The sequence below is a fragment of the Opisthocomus hoazin genome, chromosome 3 (assembly GCF_030867145.1).
Source record: "Opisthocomus hoazin isolate bOpiHoa1 chromosome 3, bOpiHoa1.hap1, whole genome shotgun sequence".
NCBI lineage: Eukaryota > Metazoa > Chordata > Aves > Opisthocomiformes > Opisthocomidae > Opisthocomus > Opisthocomus hoazin.
In genome coordinates this window covers 106,808,769-106,827,440 of record NC_134416.1, presented here as the reverse complement: position 1 = coordinate 106,827,440, position 18,672 = coordinate 106,808,769, and the positions used below count along the sequence as shown (strand labels likewise).

Below are 18,672 nucleotides of genomic sequence, written 5' to 3'. Positions count from 1 at the left end.
ACTGCAAAGCCTGCACAAAGCAATTTATTTAAACGCATAAGCAAGGCTTCTCCAAGAAATACTTCTTCTGTTCATGAACAGCACGCAGTTTCATTCTTGCAGGCTTCCACTGAAAGAGGCCATCCTATCTTTATGCTCCATTCCCACTGCCAGCTATATATTCCTGCCATTTTCCCAGTAGGACCACCTGTGTGGCCAAAGTCAGCCCCAGCTGAAGACCAACAAAAAACCCTGAAAGAAGGTGTACAGCTGGAGCAGATTTTAGGAGCCCTCATCTTTTCCTAGCTCTTCATTTAATAGCAACCTCCAGAATTAAATACAAATAATCTGTTTATCAGATGAGGACTTCGATTTGGCTGAGCTTGACAGCAGCAATGCTCAGAGAGCCACTGGAACAACCTCAACCAGAAGGCAGCAGAACTGGAAACTTTACAATTTCTCCTCCTCACTCCTGTTCCCCCACCTCCCCAACACTTCCACTGGATTAGTCAGCCTTTTTCCATGTAATTAATGAACTAATCGTGGCTAAATGTATTCACAAAGATAGCAGTATGTTAGGAATGTTCATTCTGCAAGGCTGGTTTCCATGCTAATCAAGCCATTCCTCCTACGAAAGCTCTTAAAAGCCTAATAATAAATTTCAGCTAAATCTGGATCAACTACTTCATTAATCACAGAATGGCCGGGGTTGGCAGGGACCTCTGTGGGTCACCCAGTCCAACCCCCTGCCGAAGCAGGGTCACCCAGAGCAGGCTGTAGAGGACCTTGTCCAGGCAGGTCTTGAATATCTCCAGAGAAGGAGACTCCACAACCTCACTGTTACCTGAACTGTTTAAAGGTGCAACTATATACACACGCATGCTACAGTATCCAATACATTTCTGAAATCCATATTAAAAAGTAATCATTTGCAAATAAACCTCACATGCATTTTTTAGATGTCAGCAAGCTCAGGTACAGATGAGGGGGAAAGAGAAGCGTATCGGTACCATACCATGTCTGCCAGCCGTGTTTCAACAGCAGCCCCAAAGAGGTTTTAACTGGAGTTGAACAAAGACTTGTTTGCTTTATAGATGCCAGGACCCACACACAGAAAATTGCCCTCTTCTGAAACAAGGTACTCTCAGTTCAGTTTCTCCAGAGGGCGAGATAATTACATCCCGGTGTATTATTGCACTGAGCGGAACTACCTGGTACAGGCACCACGCCAGTCCTCAGCTGCTTTAAAACGGGGCTCAACCACCACTGTACAACAGAAAAACAGGTTTTACAGTCCACTCCACAGAGGGTGCCTCTCCAAGCCGTCTGAGGAGCAACTACGGCCACCTAAGCTGTTCCAGACTCACGCTCTGCACAGTCACTGCTTTGTCCTCCTAACCCCACCGCGTACGCCAGGCCCAAGGGGGAGCAGCAGCAAGCCCTGCCTTCCATCATCTGCTCTGCTGAAGGCACGAGGCATCCGTACACACACCCAGAGACAGCTGAGGAAAGCCTTACTGCTGCGTTCAGTGGTGCCTGCTGGTGTCTGAAACAGAATCACAGCATGGTTGGGGTTGGAAGGGACCTCTGTGGATCACCCAGTCCAACCCCCTGCCCAAGCAGGGTCACCCAGAGCAGGCTGCACAGGACCGCATCCAGGCGGGTCTGGAATATCTCCAGAGAAGGAGACTCCACAGCCTCCCTGGGCAGCCTGGGCCAGGGCTCCATCACCCTCAGAGGGAAGAAGTTCTTCCTCATGTTCAGACGGAACTCCCTCTGCTTCAGTTTGTGCCCGTTGCCCCTTGTCCTGTCGCTGGGCACCACTGAAAAGAGTCTGGCCCCGTCCTCCTGACACCCACCCTGCAGATATTTATAAGCATTTATTAGGTCCCCTCGCAGCCTTCTCTTCTCCAGGCTGAACAAGCCCAGCTCCCTCAGCCTCTCCTCGTAGGAGAGATGCTCCAGTCCCCTCCTCATCCTTGTAGCCCTCCGCTGGACTCTCTCCAGTAGCTCCTCATCTTTCTTGAACTGGGGAGCCCAGAACTGGACACAGTACTCCAGATGGGGCCTCACCAGGGCAGAGTAGAGGGGAAGGAGAACCTCCCTCGACCTGCTGGCCACTCTCTTCTTGATGCACCCCAGGATCCCCTTGGCTTTCTTGGCAGCCAGGGCACACTGCTGGCTCATGGTCACCCTGTCATCCACCAGGACACCCAGGTCCCTCTCCGCAGAGCTGCTCTCCAGCAGGTAAGAAGCATCCGGGCTTTTCTTCACAGTCTTACTACACCTGGTATTCCCTCAATACTATTCCCTCAAGAGGGTAATGCTGCAGCTACACCTCCTACACCATCCCACCAGCCAAGCAGCCATGGCAGACCAGAAAAAGAGTGTTTTTTTCCGAGGACGCTCACTACAGAACCCATCAGCTCGAGTGAGGCTGCCCACCGTCACAGGCAAGCCAGCTTTCCTTCTGTTTTCCAACCCCTAACGCAAAGCTGCACTTGAAGAATTAAAAGTAACGAACATTTTCAACATATGGATTTTTACGACCAAAAACCTCGTAAGGAAAAAAAAAAAAAGAGTCAAAAGGTCTCTGTGCAAAAATTAATCCTGGAATTAACGTGATTCATTTGAAAACTTACCAAGTGTTGTCTGTAAGAGTTATTATACACGCACACCTGTAAGAAGCCTGCGATTAATGGTGCCAATGAAGCCGTCACACAAACCCAAAGAAGTGCTACTTGTGGCACCGTGATTAAGGCTGTGTCAGCAGTTTGATTTTCCTGACTTTAACACCCAGCTGTAAAAACGGCCTTCGGCAGGAGCAAGGCTATTGCGCCTGCACCCACAGGGAGCACAGTTTCTGTTTTCACTGGGTAAAAAGCAAGAGTCAACCATATTTTAACGCATAATCTCCAAACAGCAAGACGCAGAATTTGCAAGTCGTTTTTGGATATAATCATTGCCAAGTAGGACTACACCTTAAAAGACAGCTTGGCAAATACTGCGAGACAGAAACTTGGTAGAGCACAAAAACCTGAGAAATAAGAGCGTGTGATTTTTCTGCTTTGGCACCGGTTCTTCGCGAGTTCGAGGTACGCCGAGGAAAGCGTGCGCTAACACACAGCTCACAGCTACAGATCCTCGTAACTTGGCTGCTGAAACACAGAACGGCGTTAACAGATTTACGTTTGAAAAGGCACCATTGGAGATTCTTCAAGCAAGGAAATCTGTAACTGAAAATAAGCAACGAGTGACTGGCCCTGTGCATGCAGAAAATTAAAAGCCCCGCTCACGCTGGCACAGGACCCACATCTGTCCCAAACATGAGAAATCCAGCATTTTAAAGAAACATACTCTACAGATATACTACTGAAAAGGTCCTGCCAGAAGAGCATCTTCTTTTTATTTAAACAGCAGTCAAACCAGAAACAGAACACGACCAGAATCCAAAAGAACTTCTTCCCAGTGTGTTTTGATGCATCAGGCATACTGCAGGATTTTATTCTGTTTAGCTACTAAGTTTAATTATGATAAATATTACAGACTAGCGTAGAAGGCTAGCATCCTTGACTGCCTCAGCGTGGAAAAAGCTGCAATGTCTTCTAGTTGTCATATTTAGTAAGGTGATTGAATTAAACACTGAATTTTAACAGTCTGATTTCCCCACTCCCTAACCTATGAACTGAGCGATGTTTCTGCCACACACAACGCCAAAGGCAGTACAGTCCCACTGCAGAGACAGACACAAGAGTTGTTTTTCCTCCTGGCCTTTCCCACATCTTTTCCCCTGATCTCACAGTAAAATGAAGCCTCCTCATTAAGATAATCAGACAAACATGTGGAACTAGAAAGACCTAAAGGCAATGTACCTGACAAATTCTGTAGATTTATAAACCCTCCCCTCGTCCATCTTTCCCTCAGTCCCAAACGCAGAGAGAAAGCTGAATACACACACAAAATGTTGAGCAATCTTTTAAGCCTTATTGAGAGGTGTCGGTTTTATTAAAAAAAAAGATATCTGAGTTGATAACTAGCCAATGCCATTCCCATAATTTCAAATTATGTCTTAGTGAAAGCAACTAAAAAAAAAAATATCATCAAAACTACCCCCACTGAAAGTCAAGAACTGGTCAAGATCAAACTGGTGACATTATTTTCAGCCAGCATATTGAATCACTCACCAGATTTCAGACCTTCATCAGAAACATGGGCTGGTACTTCCTTCAAAAGAATCTCTCTAACTGGTTTTTGGCCACCCTTTCCCTACCATCAAGGGCTATAAACCAGCCCCATCCTGTCCTTCACCACACAGAGGCCATACAGTGGGTGCCAACATTTCTAAGTAGTTCCAGGGAAGTTTTACAAGGGGAACACGGACAGTTGTTAGCTCACACTGAAATGCCACAGTCTCAGTGAACCAATAGACAAAAATACCTGAGAGTTTTGGAAGCAAAACCATTACATTTTTGGCTGGAAGCATGGTTTCACATCAAAGTCACAACATAAGACACATCACCGCGGCCAGACAAGGAGGAAATAAAACACGCCGGTGCGCGGAGGGTGCTGAGGAGGCAGGCAGCAATCTGGGAGCACTGTTCCTCTTCACATCAACCCCAAAGCAGCAGGCTCACAGGAGCAGCACCTGTGAAAGCACTCAGTCCCCATTCCTTTAATTGCATATACACACATTTACTGCACAATGCACTCTTCTTGCTAGAAGAAACAACACAAGTAATCAAATTCTGTCACCTTTGCTTATCTCAGAGTGCTTCGGATAAAATAAACACTTCCTCACTGCAAGATGAAGTGCTGCTCAGGACAACACAAGCAGAAGTCCCAGGCAGTCACCCTCAGCACCCCTCACGCTCAACGGAGCAGACATGCATACAGCCAACACAATTCACAGCACGGGTCTTCTCACCCCAAGGTAGGCACCTGAACTTGCTCAAACAAGCCTGGGCTCACAAGCAGCTAGAGGGTTCTCACTCCTCAGCACAGCTGCCTGGACAGCTCGCTCAGGTGTAGAGACAGGTAAGCAAGAAGGTTCCCGCCTGAGATGACAGAACCCATCGCCAGTAACACAGGTTCCTACAGAGGAAATGAAATGGCTTCAATTAATTAAAGTTTCCCCCCATGTTTTGGAAGTCATACCAAGTAATTCTGGGAGAAATTCAGCCTACTTACTGTCAGGAGTAGGCTGTACGTCCACCACTGCAAGTACTAGTTACAGCATTAACTGGTGGGGAACCTGCATATTTCGAACGCATGTGTGCGCTCTCATTTCCTGCTTCACACACCTTCACGTTAACCAAAAATAAATTAAATCATCATTTTACAGTTCATTCAGTTTATCAAAACCAAAACCACAGCATCATTACTTAGGGAATTTTACTGCACTTACGGTTCTCTTCCAATTTGCCAAGTCTGTTGTTGCACTTCCCTTTAATTGATCAAAACAACAGATAGGTGTGAGATCCTGGGGTCTGATTAAAACCAAGAGTTTGACAGAGCTGAACTGCACTGTAAAAGGAATTAGCAGGCAGTATTTCCCCATCTGAGTTAGTTTCCAATTTTAAGAAAGTCCAGCCTCTCATACTGTTTAAACAAGAAAAGCAACAGACAATGTAATGATTTGAAATGCCACTACACCTCACAAATCAAAAATCCAGCATAATAATGCATTTCCACAAAGGTGGGGTTTTTTATACTATGACTAAATAGTGATCCAGCCTAACTGCAAGGGTATGAAAGTACAAAGACATTGCCAACAAATGCAGCAAGTGTCCTTTTGGAGACACAGTATCGAGAGTCCTACGTCATTTTCAACTAATGAAGAACTCTCAAATAAGCAAAAAAAATCCTATAAAATGCAGAGGAAGGACTGAAGCAGTTGCATTATATATTCAACTATAAAGGGCTGCAATAAAAACATAGGAACATTTGAACATTTAATGCCTATCAGGTGATCTTCAGAACTTTAAGAAATCAAACACATGGAGCAAAACCACGCAGCTGAAAGCTTGCAGTCTCGGATCAGCTGGGAGGATGACTATTTCGCCAAAACAGGCTGGCAAGGGCTGAAACTCAAGTTTAATTCTTAGTCTTTAAGACTTCTTGCCTTCCCATCTTCAAGACTAGTCCTCCGACTTTATTTCACCTTCAAAAATAAAATTATGTATGCTACTAAGCCTCCCGACCTACAACCACAGAGCTTTCTGCTGCTGTTCAAAGGCCAGCCAGATTCTGAAACAGCTTCCAGTACCACCATAAACACTGAGGGGAAAAAAATCCCAACAACTTGTAAGCAAAGAGGCTGCGAAATTCTACTGCTACAGACTCGGCTTAGGCTTCAGCAGCGCAACGCCTGCCCAGTGACGGCCAAATTGGCACCAGCAAAGAAGCTTCTGGGCTGTGTCTTCTTAAGCATTCCCCCAGAACACAGATACCTCACAAAGTCACCTAGAAGATGGAAGAATATACACTTGGCATGCAGGTCTGAAGAGCTCTGTATCCCCTTTATACTGTGCATCTTGTAGGATTTTAATAGTAATCTAATTTCATAGGCAAACAACATGCTAAAATTTGGCAGGAGTATGTTGAAAGACTGCTACTGTGTAATCATGGGAAAAGTTACACTGACATCAAAACCACAATTATTTCGTGGTATTAAATCCAGCAAGCACAGCCAGAAATTTCAGCATTTCAAAAACAAACCTGCTCCACAGCAACGTTTATGCTTTTAGAGATCGTTGTCAGTGCTAAAGAAGGCAGGGATGCCAACCAGCAGCCTAAGAGAGCGGCTGTTCCTTATCTCTCTAAAAGAAAAAGCGCATCAAGAAGCAGCTACAGGTCACCACCAGGACCACTGATGAAGCCAACCATTGCTAACGCACCTGAAGAGATCCTGCGTGCACAGAGCAATTGCTAGTAAAAAAGCAAACAAAATAACTGACAGCACCCCATGACAGCACGCCAGCTACCTGGTAAGCAGCAGCCTCAACTGTCAGAGGTTGCTGCCCACTTCCAGAACGGCACCAACAGAAGTATACAGGTAGGGACTACAGTAGCAGTCAGAAGGGACTGCAGCCTACCAAACTAGAAGCATAAAAATCAGAAATGAGGTATGTACAGGAGCAGTCAGGAGTATTTCCTGCCTGACTGCAGGTTTTATTTCCTTCTAGGCCTACATACCATTCTGCATGCCTTGGGAAAGGCTTATTTCCATTCACAAAACGGTAAATACATTCAAGATACTTGTGGCATGGGTTCAGACATTCTAGGATACAAGAGAATTATCTACTCCTTTCAAGTTGCTACGTGTTTTCTGATTTTGGTGGGGATCTTTGGGTAGTCTGAGGCTTCCATTGCAATACGGTAACCTGCTACCTCAACGTGCCTCTGAAAGCACAAGAACGGATACCATAGACCTGACAGCCCATGTTACCACATGCTTCAGCACTGCCCTGGAAGGTGGAGCCTTAGAGCTTTGTATGTCATTACACAACGCATTCAAAGAACATCCCCTCCTCAGGAACATGGAAGAGGAAAAAAAGCCAAGAGGCAGATATTCAATAGCTACGCAGGTGTCAGATATGCAGCAGAGACAAGCTATCTTCTCCTTACAGCAAAAGCACCCAACTAGGCATTCAACGTGGCAATTTTTTCCCCCTCTGCGTTGGATTTCACCACAGGCTGTAGGAATTCTCATTTAAGAAGGATTTCACAGAATCACAGAATCACAGAATAGTAGGGGTTGGAAGGGACCTCTGTGGGTCATCTAGTCCAACTCCTGCCCAAGCAGGGTCACCCAGAGCAGGCTGCACAGGACCGCGTCCAGGCGGGTCTGGAATATCTCCAGAGAAGGAGACTCCACAACCTCCCTGGGCAGCCTGGGCCAGGGCTCCGTCACCCTCAGAGGGAAGAAGTTCTTCCTCATGTTCAGACGGAACTTCCTCTGCTTCAGTTTGTGCCCATTGCCCCTTGTCCTGTCACTGGGCACCACTGAAAAGAGCTTGGCCCCATCCTCCTGACACCCACCCTGCAGATATTTGTAGGCATTTATAAGGTCCCCTCGCAGCCTTCTCTTCTTCAGGCTGAACAAGCCCAGTTCCCTCAACCTCTCCTCGTAGGGGAGATGCTCCAGTCCCCTCACCATCCTCCAGTCCCCTCACTATCCATTTCCAAGCAGCGATAAATAAGTCAATTGACAGCTAAAGCAAAGCCTCACAGAAACCATTCACAAAAATTGACTGTCTCTTACCAATATTTAATGGTCAGATTTTTCCAATACAAGCATATTTTCTTCCTGTTATTTCAAAGGTGTTGAAAAACGTCAAACACAGCACAAACTAGTTTATCTACTTGAAACCTCTTTGCAAAAAGCCAAGATCCGTGGCATCCCACACCCAAGACAAGCACATTTTTGTGGCTGACATACCTGTTGGGTCACTGTGCTTAGCTGGGCGTCACTACAAAGGTGCTGTGACATTGTCAACTTCAATTTGACTGCACGATGCAAGGCGTACCGTTTTCAACGCAACAGAGTTGTCTCAGGGTACTGTATTAAAAGCTCTTCCATGGTACTTTGCACTGAACTAACTGCAACCAGATCATGAAGTCAACGGACATGTCCTTAGGCTTAATTTACTGTCAGATGACATTTGAGTTACTAATCAAAATTAATGTTTCCCATTTAGAAAAAGAGACAAATAAGAAAACCTCCTAAAGAAGGAACCCTGCCCTAGGTATGCTACTCTGTGTGTATTTGTGAATAAGTGAGAAGAAAAGCTGTTGCAACATTTACATTGCATACAAGGAAGTTCAGTTACTTAACAACACATGTAAAACACACAGATGACAACAGATAAACTAGTTGACGTCAACTGGCTTGGCACACTTTACAAAAGCTTCATTATGGATTTAGACTGTGAAGTCTGTGCCCACCCTAGGACCAGAACAAGCCATAGGGACTTCAGTAAGTTGGAGGAGACTGGAGAAAATTCCACTCTTTCACCTCATCTCCTATAGCTTTGCTTAACTGAAAATTCCGGACACAACTGCATCCCCCAGTGCATATACATGTGACCCAGAGGAATTCCTCAGCTGAGATCCTGAAAAAACAATCAGTTAATTCATACGAAAGAAACAAGAGGTGACAAAAATATTGAGAAAAAAAATCTTTTATTTTGCTCACTTGGCTAAAAAAACAACCAAAGTTGCAAGAAAAGATTTAGAGCAAGAGAGTGCACACACCTGTGAGAGGAGAAATGAGACTTCTACCACACTGCTGACTTGCTCTTGTGTTGTTGCTCACCTAGCGCTTCAAGGAAACCATGGTTTCCAAAATAAGCCTGAGTTGTGCTGCAACAGTGTAGGGGAAGCAGAGCTCATACATTGTAAGAACCGGTACCTAATCAGGACTTCACTCCAGACCCAAAAGTCGGAAGAAGCTGGGATAAAGTTGCTAGAAACTGTCAAGAGAAAACGTACTTCCTGCCTCCCAGAATAAACAAAAGCGTAGGTAAGTACAAAGAAACTCAGTCCCAATACTCCTTAGAGAAATAAGCTGGGGGCAACAGCAAGCACCACTAGGATGAATACCAGCATCATAACTTCACTGAAAAACTTTTTATTCAGCTTCCTCGGATTACATGGATCAGAGTGGTAACCTTGGATGTGTTCTTCACACAGGCCACTGCAGGTTTAAGTACTCCATTTTCCTTGTCCTTCTGCATAGCTATCTATTTTCTAAAACTGACTCCCTTGCGCAGAAAGCTCAACAGCCAAAAGGATCTGAAAGAGACAATCAGAGGAGAAAAGACCAAAACTTAGTGGGAGAGGATATAAAGTCACAGGAAAAAGGTTTTCACAGTTCTCACCAGTTTGGATTGGCTGTCAGTACATAGAGAAAAGGATGCTTCAACTCTTTAAAAACTTAGGAAACAGAAATACAGGTTCTGTCTACACTGATAGATACCAATCTTCATCAAATGAAAAACCCACAAACCAGAAAAACCCAAGACAGAGCAAGTAGCACGCTGCTGGCAATGGGATATTCTGCTCTCCTTGTCAGTCTGAGCAGCAGCAGCCATAGACCCCCATGGCTATGCACAGCATCAGAAGCTTTCACGAGAAACACTGCTTGGAGGAAGTCAGCTTCCCAAACCTAAACTGGGTACCAACGCTTCTATCCGTTTCACACCTTAGCACTGGGAACATGAACTTTATCTTTTTATATTTTCTGGAACATTCTCGGTATTTTATCTACTTTCACAGCAGGTACACATCACAGTATACAGTACCTTATAATTCACTTGCTGTTCACAATGTTTTTCAGCCCACATCCTGTACATATCCTGTTCAAACACAAGGAATCTGATTGCCTGCACTGGTCCTTGAGTTAATAACTGCTAGCTGAGCCAGGCTACCAGAACTTCCCTCTCCAGCAAGCAACTAGAGAATAGACTTCACTGGCAGTCACAAACACTGAGCAAAGCTGTGCAAAGATGAAAAGAAAAAAGGGAAGTTAATACATCAAGACATACATGAACTAATCCTTTATCAGCCATACTTTACCAGTAACATCTTCCAGCTCACTTCTGTTCAAACACCACCACTAATTGCGCTATTCTGAAAGGCAGTGGAGTACAGCTAGGCTCCTCCAAGCAGGGACAGAGAGCAGCCAATGTCTCAGACTCCCAGTTCTTGGAGAACACAAAAGCTCTGCCAGTTTGCACATATTGTCATACAGCATCAAACACATATGAAAGAAAAGCATTGGACCACGCACCGACAGATCGCTTTGGTAAGAAGCATTAGCTGAATTCCACTACCTGGTAACCCTCCTCCCTTCAAAGAGTGAGCCAAGACAATAGCAATTCAGGTATCTTTCTAAAAATAGGACCTCTGTTTTCAGATAATATTCTAGTCTCTCAATTCAAAGTTATAACACTTTTCAAAAAACACACCTTTCTCTCAAGAGTTTTGGATGAAACTCACCAGAAATGCTTGTTATTTAAATCCTGTAAAAAGAAAGACCTGGAATGACATTCTAGGCAAGCCTGGGTTTCATGCCACAGCTACTACTCATTTGCTGCAGAGTTTTCAACAAGCCACTTAAGCCACTTTGTCACAAACTGCTGGTGTTCAACTTCTGATACTGTGGAGGACTCACAGAATCATACGAGTTTACGTTGGAAGGGACTTCTGTGGATCACCCAGTCCAAGATCTGTGCTCAAGCCAGGGTCACCCAGAGCAGGTAGCTCAGGGCCATGTCCAGCTTGGTTTTGAATAACTGGAGACAGATATTCGACAACTTCTCTGGGCAGTCTGCTCCAGTGCTTGACCACCCTCATCATTTAAAACAAAACCACCCTCCAAAAAAAGCCCCAAACACCACACACCCTCTCAAGTTTAAATGAAGTTTCTCATATTTCAGTTTGTGACCAAATTATTGTTCCGATATCCCTGCATCCTCAAACTAAGATAAGGATGTTCAACATGTCTGAAGCTCTCACTCAGAGACAGCAATTGAAATAGAGTACCTGGTTTCATTTAAACAAATATTGTCTTGGTTGAAAAGGCAGCATATAAATACTAATATTTAGCTTTAGCCAGAAACCAAGACAATATTTGTTTCAATGAAAAGGCTGCAATGCTAATATTTAGCTTTAGCCAGTTTCAGCAAAAGCTATCCACCTATTTCTATGCAGAAAAACAATCCTTTACCTGACAAACCAATATCCTCTCTCTAGTACAAGCTATACTGTTTCTCTATATCTGCCTTCCAGGTATAAAACACGCTCCCCAGGGACAAAGATTCACACCTCACCACTTGATCATTATAGTTAAAAAAGAAGCTTTTCTAAAAAGTTGTTTAACCATTTCCTTTACAACTCCTCTCCAAGAAAGTTGTTTTAGTCACCGATTATCAGAGGTTTATAGTCACACTCCATACCAGCTATTCCTTACTTTTCTTTAGCCACCAAGCAATGAGCCATGTTCTCTTATCACTGGTCGTTTGCCCCACAGAAGTTGTCTTGCTTGGTTTCATTCTCAACAGCCAGATTTAAAAAAAAACACTTAACCTCAATTCACAACTGCAAATCCTGCTTTCTCAGTATCTTCCCCCCTCCCTCCCCAACACAGTTAGCCTTTCTCAAACCATGAGCTGTAACACCGGCATAAAACTTGCAGTACACACGTATAGGGGTTTGGTGTGTCGCAGGAATAACAAAGGCCATCAGAAGTTCAATCAGTTGCTGATACCAGAAAGACAGAGGCAGAGCCCATATTCTACCTACATCAAAGAGAATGTTCTTGCATTTCGGTGTCCACGCTCACTCGTCAGTCATATTTACACTATCTCGGTGCTTGGTTGAAATTTCTGAGGCTGCTACCTTAAGGACCAAAGGGCAGTTGAATTTGACTGAACCGCAGGCACGGGAGCAGCAGCTGGTGCTAGTGCTGCTGCTGTAAGAGCTCTCACAAAGCAGAAACACAACTGCTTTCTTCAGCTACAATTTGCAATAGCCTCTGGCCATCTGTTGTTATTCATGTTCTAGTGCATCGCTTCATTCAAAATGGAGCTTTAAGTACCTGTTGAATGACCTTTGTCTACAAACTCTTACCTTGCTGTCTCTCCAAGTAAAGCAGCACAGCACCAGACACAAGACAGATTTTATTCACTGCTCATAATCCAGGGACTGAAGGGGAAAAGTAAAAATATCAACATACAACCTCGTAGTTACTCAGCTTGAATATTTCTTGGTTATTTCTCCAAGAAGTCAAATATCTAAACACTCTGACAAGCACCAGGATACAGAAAGACAATCAGACTGATTGCAGTGCAATCAGACTTTCCAGAAAGGCATTTAAATGCAACTTTAATGGATATTTAGTCACAGTGCCTAGAAAACAATGCTGTTGAAAAGTACTGCTTTAGCAGCTTCCCCAAATAGGAGACATATATGCATATCTGGAATTGAAGTTGTTAGTTATACTTGGTACCAATGTTTGAAGAGTCCAGCACACCTATTTTGCATCGTGAAAACCCTCTTCCATTAAGAGTCACATCATAGTTTCGTAAAAAAATATTTTCATTTTAATATGCACAAGCCTGTATCACTTGAAATACTTTTCCTTAAATGAAGAAAAAAAAAAAAGTGCTATGTGTAACTCGCAAGTAGCCTCTCAGCAGACCAATACCTACATGACGGTTCAGAAATGCTTTATCCATCCAGCCACAGCAACTGCCTTGCTCTGGAAGTCATTTTAGCAAAACAGTGAAGTGCTGTTTATGCCACTGCTGTGGTGGCAGAAGGGAGATAAGGGAAATCTCAATACTGCAAAAGCAGTATACAGCACCACTGGCTACATGCTTAGAGTCTCTTATCAGTGGTGCAAGTAGCAGAACAATACTGATTTCACTCTCAGCCCACGGGTAAATGCAGAATTTGCAGAGGTTCAATTATCTGCTTTGATTTCATAGAGACTAAGGCCCAGCCCTTGCAGCCAGAATGCCATCTGAGTCCCGATTCATACAATTACAGAATTAGTTTTCCCTTGTGGCTTCACCATGCATATTGCAAACTCCCTTCTGTTGTTTGGCCAGCGGTCACAAAAGCACCTTCCTATCACATATCCACCCTCTCAGAGACCTGGCCTTTTATTATCTTGTATCTAGCAGAGAAGCAAGCCACGTGAACTGGTTTTATTAACAGGTGCAGTAAGCTGGCACACGGCACAAGCCCCCAGTCACTCCCTACGCAGAAGAACTTGTGCAAACAGCCTATCCTCTTCCGGCATGTGGCAAGGTTTTATGACTCCCATTCAAAGCCCATAAAGCACAAGTTACAGCTGTGCCTTATCTCCATGGTATATTTCAGTTAAAAGCTGCATTTGTCGGTCAGTTGCCCCATTGTCAAAATATAACCCTACCTGAGCTCAGTTCTTACTCCCTCACAGCAGAAACAAAATCACTTCTTTTGTTGGTGGGAAAAGATGGACAATCAAGATGTTCATGCCTGTACAGAAGGACTGAAAAATAAAATGAGTTGTCCAATTTCAACACTCTGATTAAGCATACTTGCTGCAGCATCATCTCAACTCAAGAAGGGCTGCTACAGTTCCAAGCAGCATCTAGTTTGGCCAGAGAGTCCTCTCAAGACAAAAGCACAACTCTACACTTGTCTAGTATTGTCACAGCCCAGTTAGCTCAATACTTATCTCCCACCTACCCTTGTTCCAGGAACCAGGCACTACAGGGCCGTAGTTCAGCAAATACTTTAAGTACACTGGCCACATGCAAACAAAGCAAGCTCCTTATACAATACAACTGTGCCAAATCACTTCTTTTAAAAGAAATTTGCTGTAGCAGAGCTGGCCCAGTTTAAATAGGGGGAGTTTACCATCTGATTCTGTTCTACATGTTCCCCAGTCTGAAGGGATCCAAGCCTTTATCTCCCACACTGAAAGAGCACCAGTTCTAAGGAAGAAAATGGAAGACCAACTCTCTTTAGCCCAGTAACCGCCTGGGAAAGACAGAGCCTGAGCCCTAGCTTCCACTTCAGCATATTTATACATTTTACACATGGTAATTAAGTTTAAACACAGAAGGCACTGGGACTTTTTCCCGGAAGGTGGGACATGCAAGTCTGCCTATTCTCCGATAAGAAACAGAATCCAGGTCTCCCATTTCTGGGTGAGGCCTCGCCAAATAAAATGAAAGCTATTATGCAAAAATAAAGAAAGGAAGTGAACGAGGGGCAAGGAACAAGTACTATGGTGACTTTCCTTAGAGTTCATCTAACAAAAAAGGGACAAGGACTCCTAGCGGCAGATCTTAAAATTATGGAGGACTAGAGGACCCCAGAAGAGGCCATGCTGAACACAAAACTTCCATCTGAAGCCAAGAGTTGGTACAGTCTTGTCACTAAGGCATCCAGCCTCACTGGCTAACTTTCAGGTACCCCAGGCCTTTACTAGCTCTGGTTCTCCACGCGTTCCAACACTAAATAACATGCCTAACAAAGGTTAAATTAAGATGGAAGAGCTGCTTTGGAAGTAGAGCAAAACAACACAGAGAACACAGCATTGAAAGAATCAGGGCATTGTAGCTAGAGGCCTCTAACTTACTATCTTTGATGAAGAGAAACATACTTCTGCTAAACTGGAAGACTCTTCGCACAGCACCAAAGTGGTCCTTGGGAAAGCTCTGACTGCGCTCTTGCTAAAAATAAGCATCAAGGAAAAATGTTAGTACACACAGATTATTAGTTTTTCCTGTTCTCAGACATAGTTATAGGTCCTCATCAGACAGGCACTTGGAGGGGTTTCCTCAGCCCACTACTGGCAGACAGATGCTGACCCACGGGAAGGGTGCACACCAACGAGTGTCACAAGGACACACAAGAACAGACATCAGGAGGCAAAACACAACAGCTGGTGAACGTTCAAAGCATAGTGCAGGTTCTCTTGGACAACGTTTGAAAGCTGCTATGACACTGTTCTCTGGATTGACTCCCTCACCCAAGGCCAGGTGACTCTTCTAGATGGAAAAAAGAGCATCGACTAACGTTGTCTCACAGCGAGACAGCAACATGTTTTGCCATGTACTTTTCCATAATGCTCATGGCCTTCTAAACGATCCACACCAGCACCTCACAAATGGATCTGCAAGCGTACCGTGACAAGTCACAGCTGAAAGTGAAGAAGTCCTTCAACGTATGAAGCCATCACTGATTACATGCAAGCCATAAAGGAAAAATCCACTGGGATTCCAGGATAAGCATTAATGCTTCCTACACAATCTTACCTACTTAATAGGTTATACTCATCACAGAAGATACAGTCTCTGAGCAGAAGTCATTCAGCACTCCAAGAGATAAGCCATGTGCAAGTAGAGCCGTTTTTTTTCCAGGCAGCGGGCAACATCTACACTCCAAACAAGGTGTTCCTCAACCATGACTACGCATGTCCAGGATAGCTTTCATTTAGCACCCACTCACCAGCAAAGACACCACAATGCAGACCTCTGTGTGGACAAATGGTCCAGCCAAACATCCAAGCTGCCTGTTGGGAGTGCAGCAGCAAAAGCTACAAGCCACACACACCAACGCTCCTACGGGTCTCACCAGGTTAAAACTCACCACCAGCACACCTTTGTTTTATTTTTTTTTTAAACAGTGCAGAAGTTGCTCCACAGGAAACTGCGATTTTTCTTCCCATGCCACCTTTCTCCTGCACCTTCTGCTCAAAAAGCACCGGGACTCTGAGAGCATCATTATCCCTATGAGTAATACAGTCAAAAGAAAAAATTGGAGGCTGCAATGAAAGCACCTGAATACAAAACAGGCAGCCTGGGGAGATGGTTTTCCCACTGGGTCTGGGTATGAAGGAGGTACTGACTGCAAACACACAGCTGGCAAAGGGACAGGTGACAGAGAGCCCCTCGGGGTGACAAGCCTGCTCAGGGCAAACCTGGTCGCATGGGCACCTCCACCTCTGCGGCCCGTGAGGATGAAGAGTCCCAGCACCAGCTCCCGGCATTATCCCTCACGGACACGGCTCCCTTCTCACCGACGCTGGCTTCACACCTCACCGCAGCACAGCTTCAGCCAATTTCTTACAGAAGCCTGGTAAAGGTGACTACAAGACAAGTCCAAAGCCGAGACGTAAAAGCCACGAACCCTTCTGGGCTCCCCAGTTCAAGAAAGATGAAGAGCTACTGGAGAGAGTCCAGCGGAGGGCTACGAGGATGAGGAGGGGACTGGAGCATCTCCCCTACGAGGAGAGGCTGAGGGAGCTGGGCTCGTTCAGCCTGGAGAAGAGAAGGCTGAGAGGGGACCTGATAAATGCCTCCAAATATCTGCAGGGTGGGGGTCAGGAGGATGGGGCCAGACTCTTCAGTGGTGCCCAGCGACAGGACAAGGGGCAACGGGCACAAACTGAAGCAGAGGAAGTTCCAGCTGAACATGAGGAAGAACTTCTTCACTCTGAGGGTGATGGAGCCCTGGCCCAGGCTGCCCAGGGAGGCTGTGGAGTCTCCTTCTCTAGAGATATTCAAGCCCCGCCTGGACGCGGTGCTGTGCAGCCTGCTCTGGGTGACCCTGCTTGGGCAGGGGGTTGGACTGGGTGACCCACAGAGGCCCCTTCCAACCCCGACCATGCTGTGATTCCGTGATTCTCTTGCGCAGACCCAGGGAAAATCACTCCTAACCCCCTCCACAGGAACCCCCCGCCCCCGGCAAACCAGCCCTGCCCACGCGTGGGTGAAGCCGGGGAAGTCCCTCGCACCCCGGGGCGGCCCGGCCGCCTCTGACCCGTGGGGTGTGGGGTGGGAAGGGGTGGCTGCTGCCTGCAAACGCGACCCCAGCCCCACGCCGAGCCCCCCTCCGCCGCCACGGCCGTGCCCCCCCCCCCCATTCCCCCGGCCGCAGGGAGCGCCGGCCCCCCACGCGTGGAAAGCCCGTTACCTGCCCGGTGATGCCGGTGATGAGAGCCACCTTCCTGCCGCTCATCTCGCCGCCGTCCCCGAGCGCCGCCTGCGCCATCCTCCCGCCGGCGGTGGGCGCGGCCCAGGTGCGGGGACAGCCCGGGGCGGAGGGAGGGGGGCAAGGCTCACGGCGCTGAGGGGAGGACGCCGGCCGCCCCCGGGATGACGCCGCCGCCCGGGGGTTACCTCCCCCGCCGCCGCATTTCCGCGCTCGCTTCCCGCCGCCCGGCCCTCCCGCCCCGCCCCGGCCGCAGGTGGGGCCCCGCCGCCCGCCCGCCCGCCGCCGGCCCAGCCACCGCGCATGCGCGCAGCCGCCGGGCGGCTGGGGGGGCTCGCGCTCCGCTTTAGCCACACCTCCCCTCGCCTCGCCCCGCCTCGCCCGGCCCCTCAGCCAATCAGGAGCCCCGGCACTTCCTTCAAGCCTGTGTGGCCGCCGACTTCCTGACCGCGTGTCGTGGAGGAGGACGCGCCGGCGCCACGTGAGAAGAGCGGAGCGCGCAGCGCCCCCTGCGGCGTGGAGGAACGGGCGGCAGCGCGGGAGGCACCGAGGCGTGCGGAGCGACGGGGCCCGTAGGCCCTCGCAGCCCCGCGGCCCAGCGCCGCCCGGCCGCCCCTGCTGCCCTCCCCCCGGGGCCTGTGTGAGACATCCGAGAGCAAACCCCAGCCGCGGCACGGAGCCGCGGCTCAAAACTGGCTCCCTGTGAGGCGCAGGGCCCTGCAGCCGTCAGGGAGACAAGGCCGCTCCTCCCACACCGCCTTCCCGCCTATGGAAGTAAATGACCCAGTGGCTGCTGGAAAAGGGGCCGATAATAAATATTTCTCCTCCTGGTGGAAGGCTGATGGGCACCCTGTTTTGCCGAGGCAGCGTGTTGCTGTGTCTGCCAGGGGGAAGGGGCCTGCCCGCGAGGTACCGCTAATCCCTGAAGGCTGCGGTGCCAGGGCTGCCTCGTCGGGCGCTTGGGTGGCGGGACCTCTGCATGCACCAGCGAGCGTATTGCTGTAATTTTACCATTATTATGGCTTATTGCAGCACGGAGTCCAAAATTGCTCTGTGTCATTGAAAGCCTATAGTATAGTTAAAATAAAAATCCAGGATGTGGCGGCTAGGAGCGTGCTGCCTGCCAAGCGGAACCGTGCTCTGCAGCCCCGAGTGCTTCTGCGCCCGCTGCTCCCCACGCTCCCCGTTCAGATCCCC

At 47.2% G+C, this 18,672-nt stretch overlaps 1 protein-coding gene across 2 annotated transcripts in view; it reads right to left on the bottom strand.

Annotated features, from left to right (window-relative positions):
* GMDS (GDP-mannose 4,6-dehydratase) overlaps window positions 1-17,740 on the bottom strand; it is a 433,606-nt gene extending 415,866 nt beyond the window's left edge. The window contains exon 1 of one of the 2 annotated variants that reach the window (XM_075417177.1): window positions 17,458-17,740. In XM_075417177.1, the coding sequence (XP_075273292.1) occupies window positions 17,458-17,535 (78 nt within the window). In that variant the 5' untranslated portion in view covers window positions 17,536-17,740. The remainder of the gene's footprint in view (window positions 1-17,457) is intronic. The other variant, XM_075417178.1, reaches the window with a different exon arrangement.
* Between the last annotated feature and the right edge of the window lie 932 nt (window positions 17,741-18,672).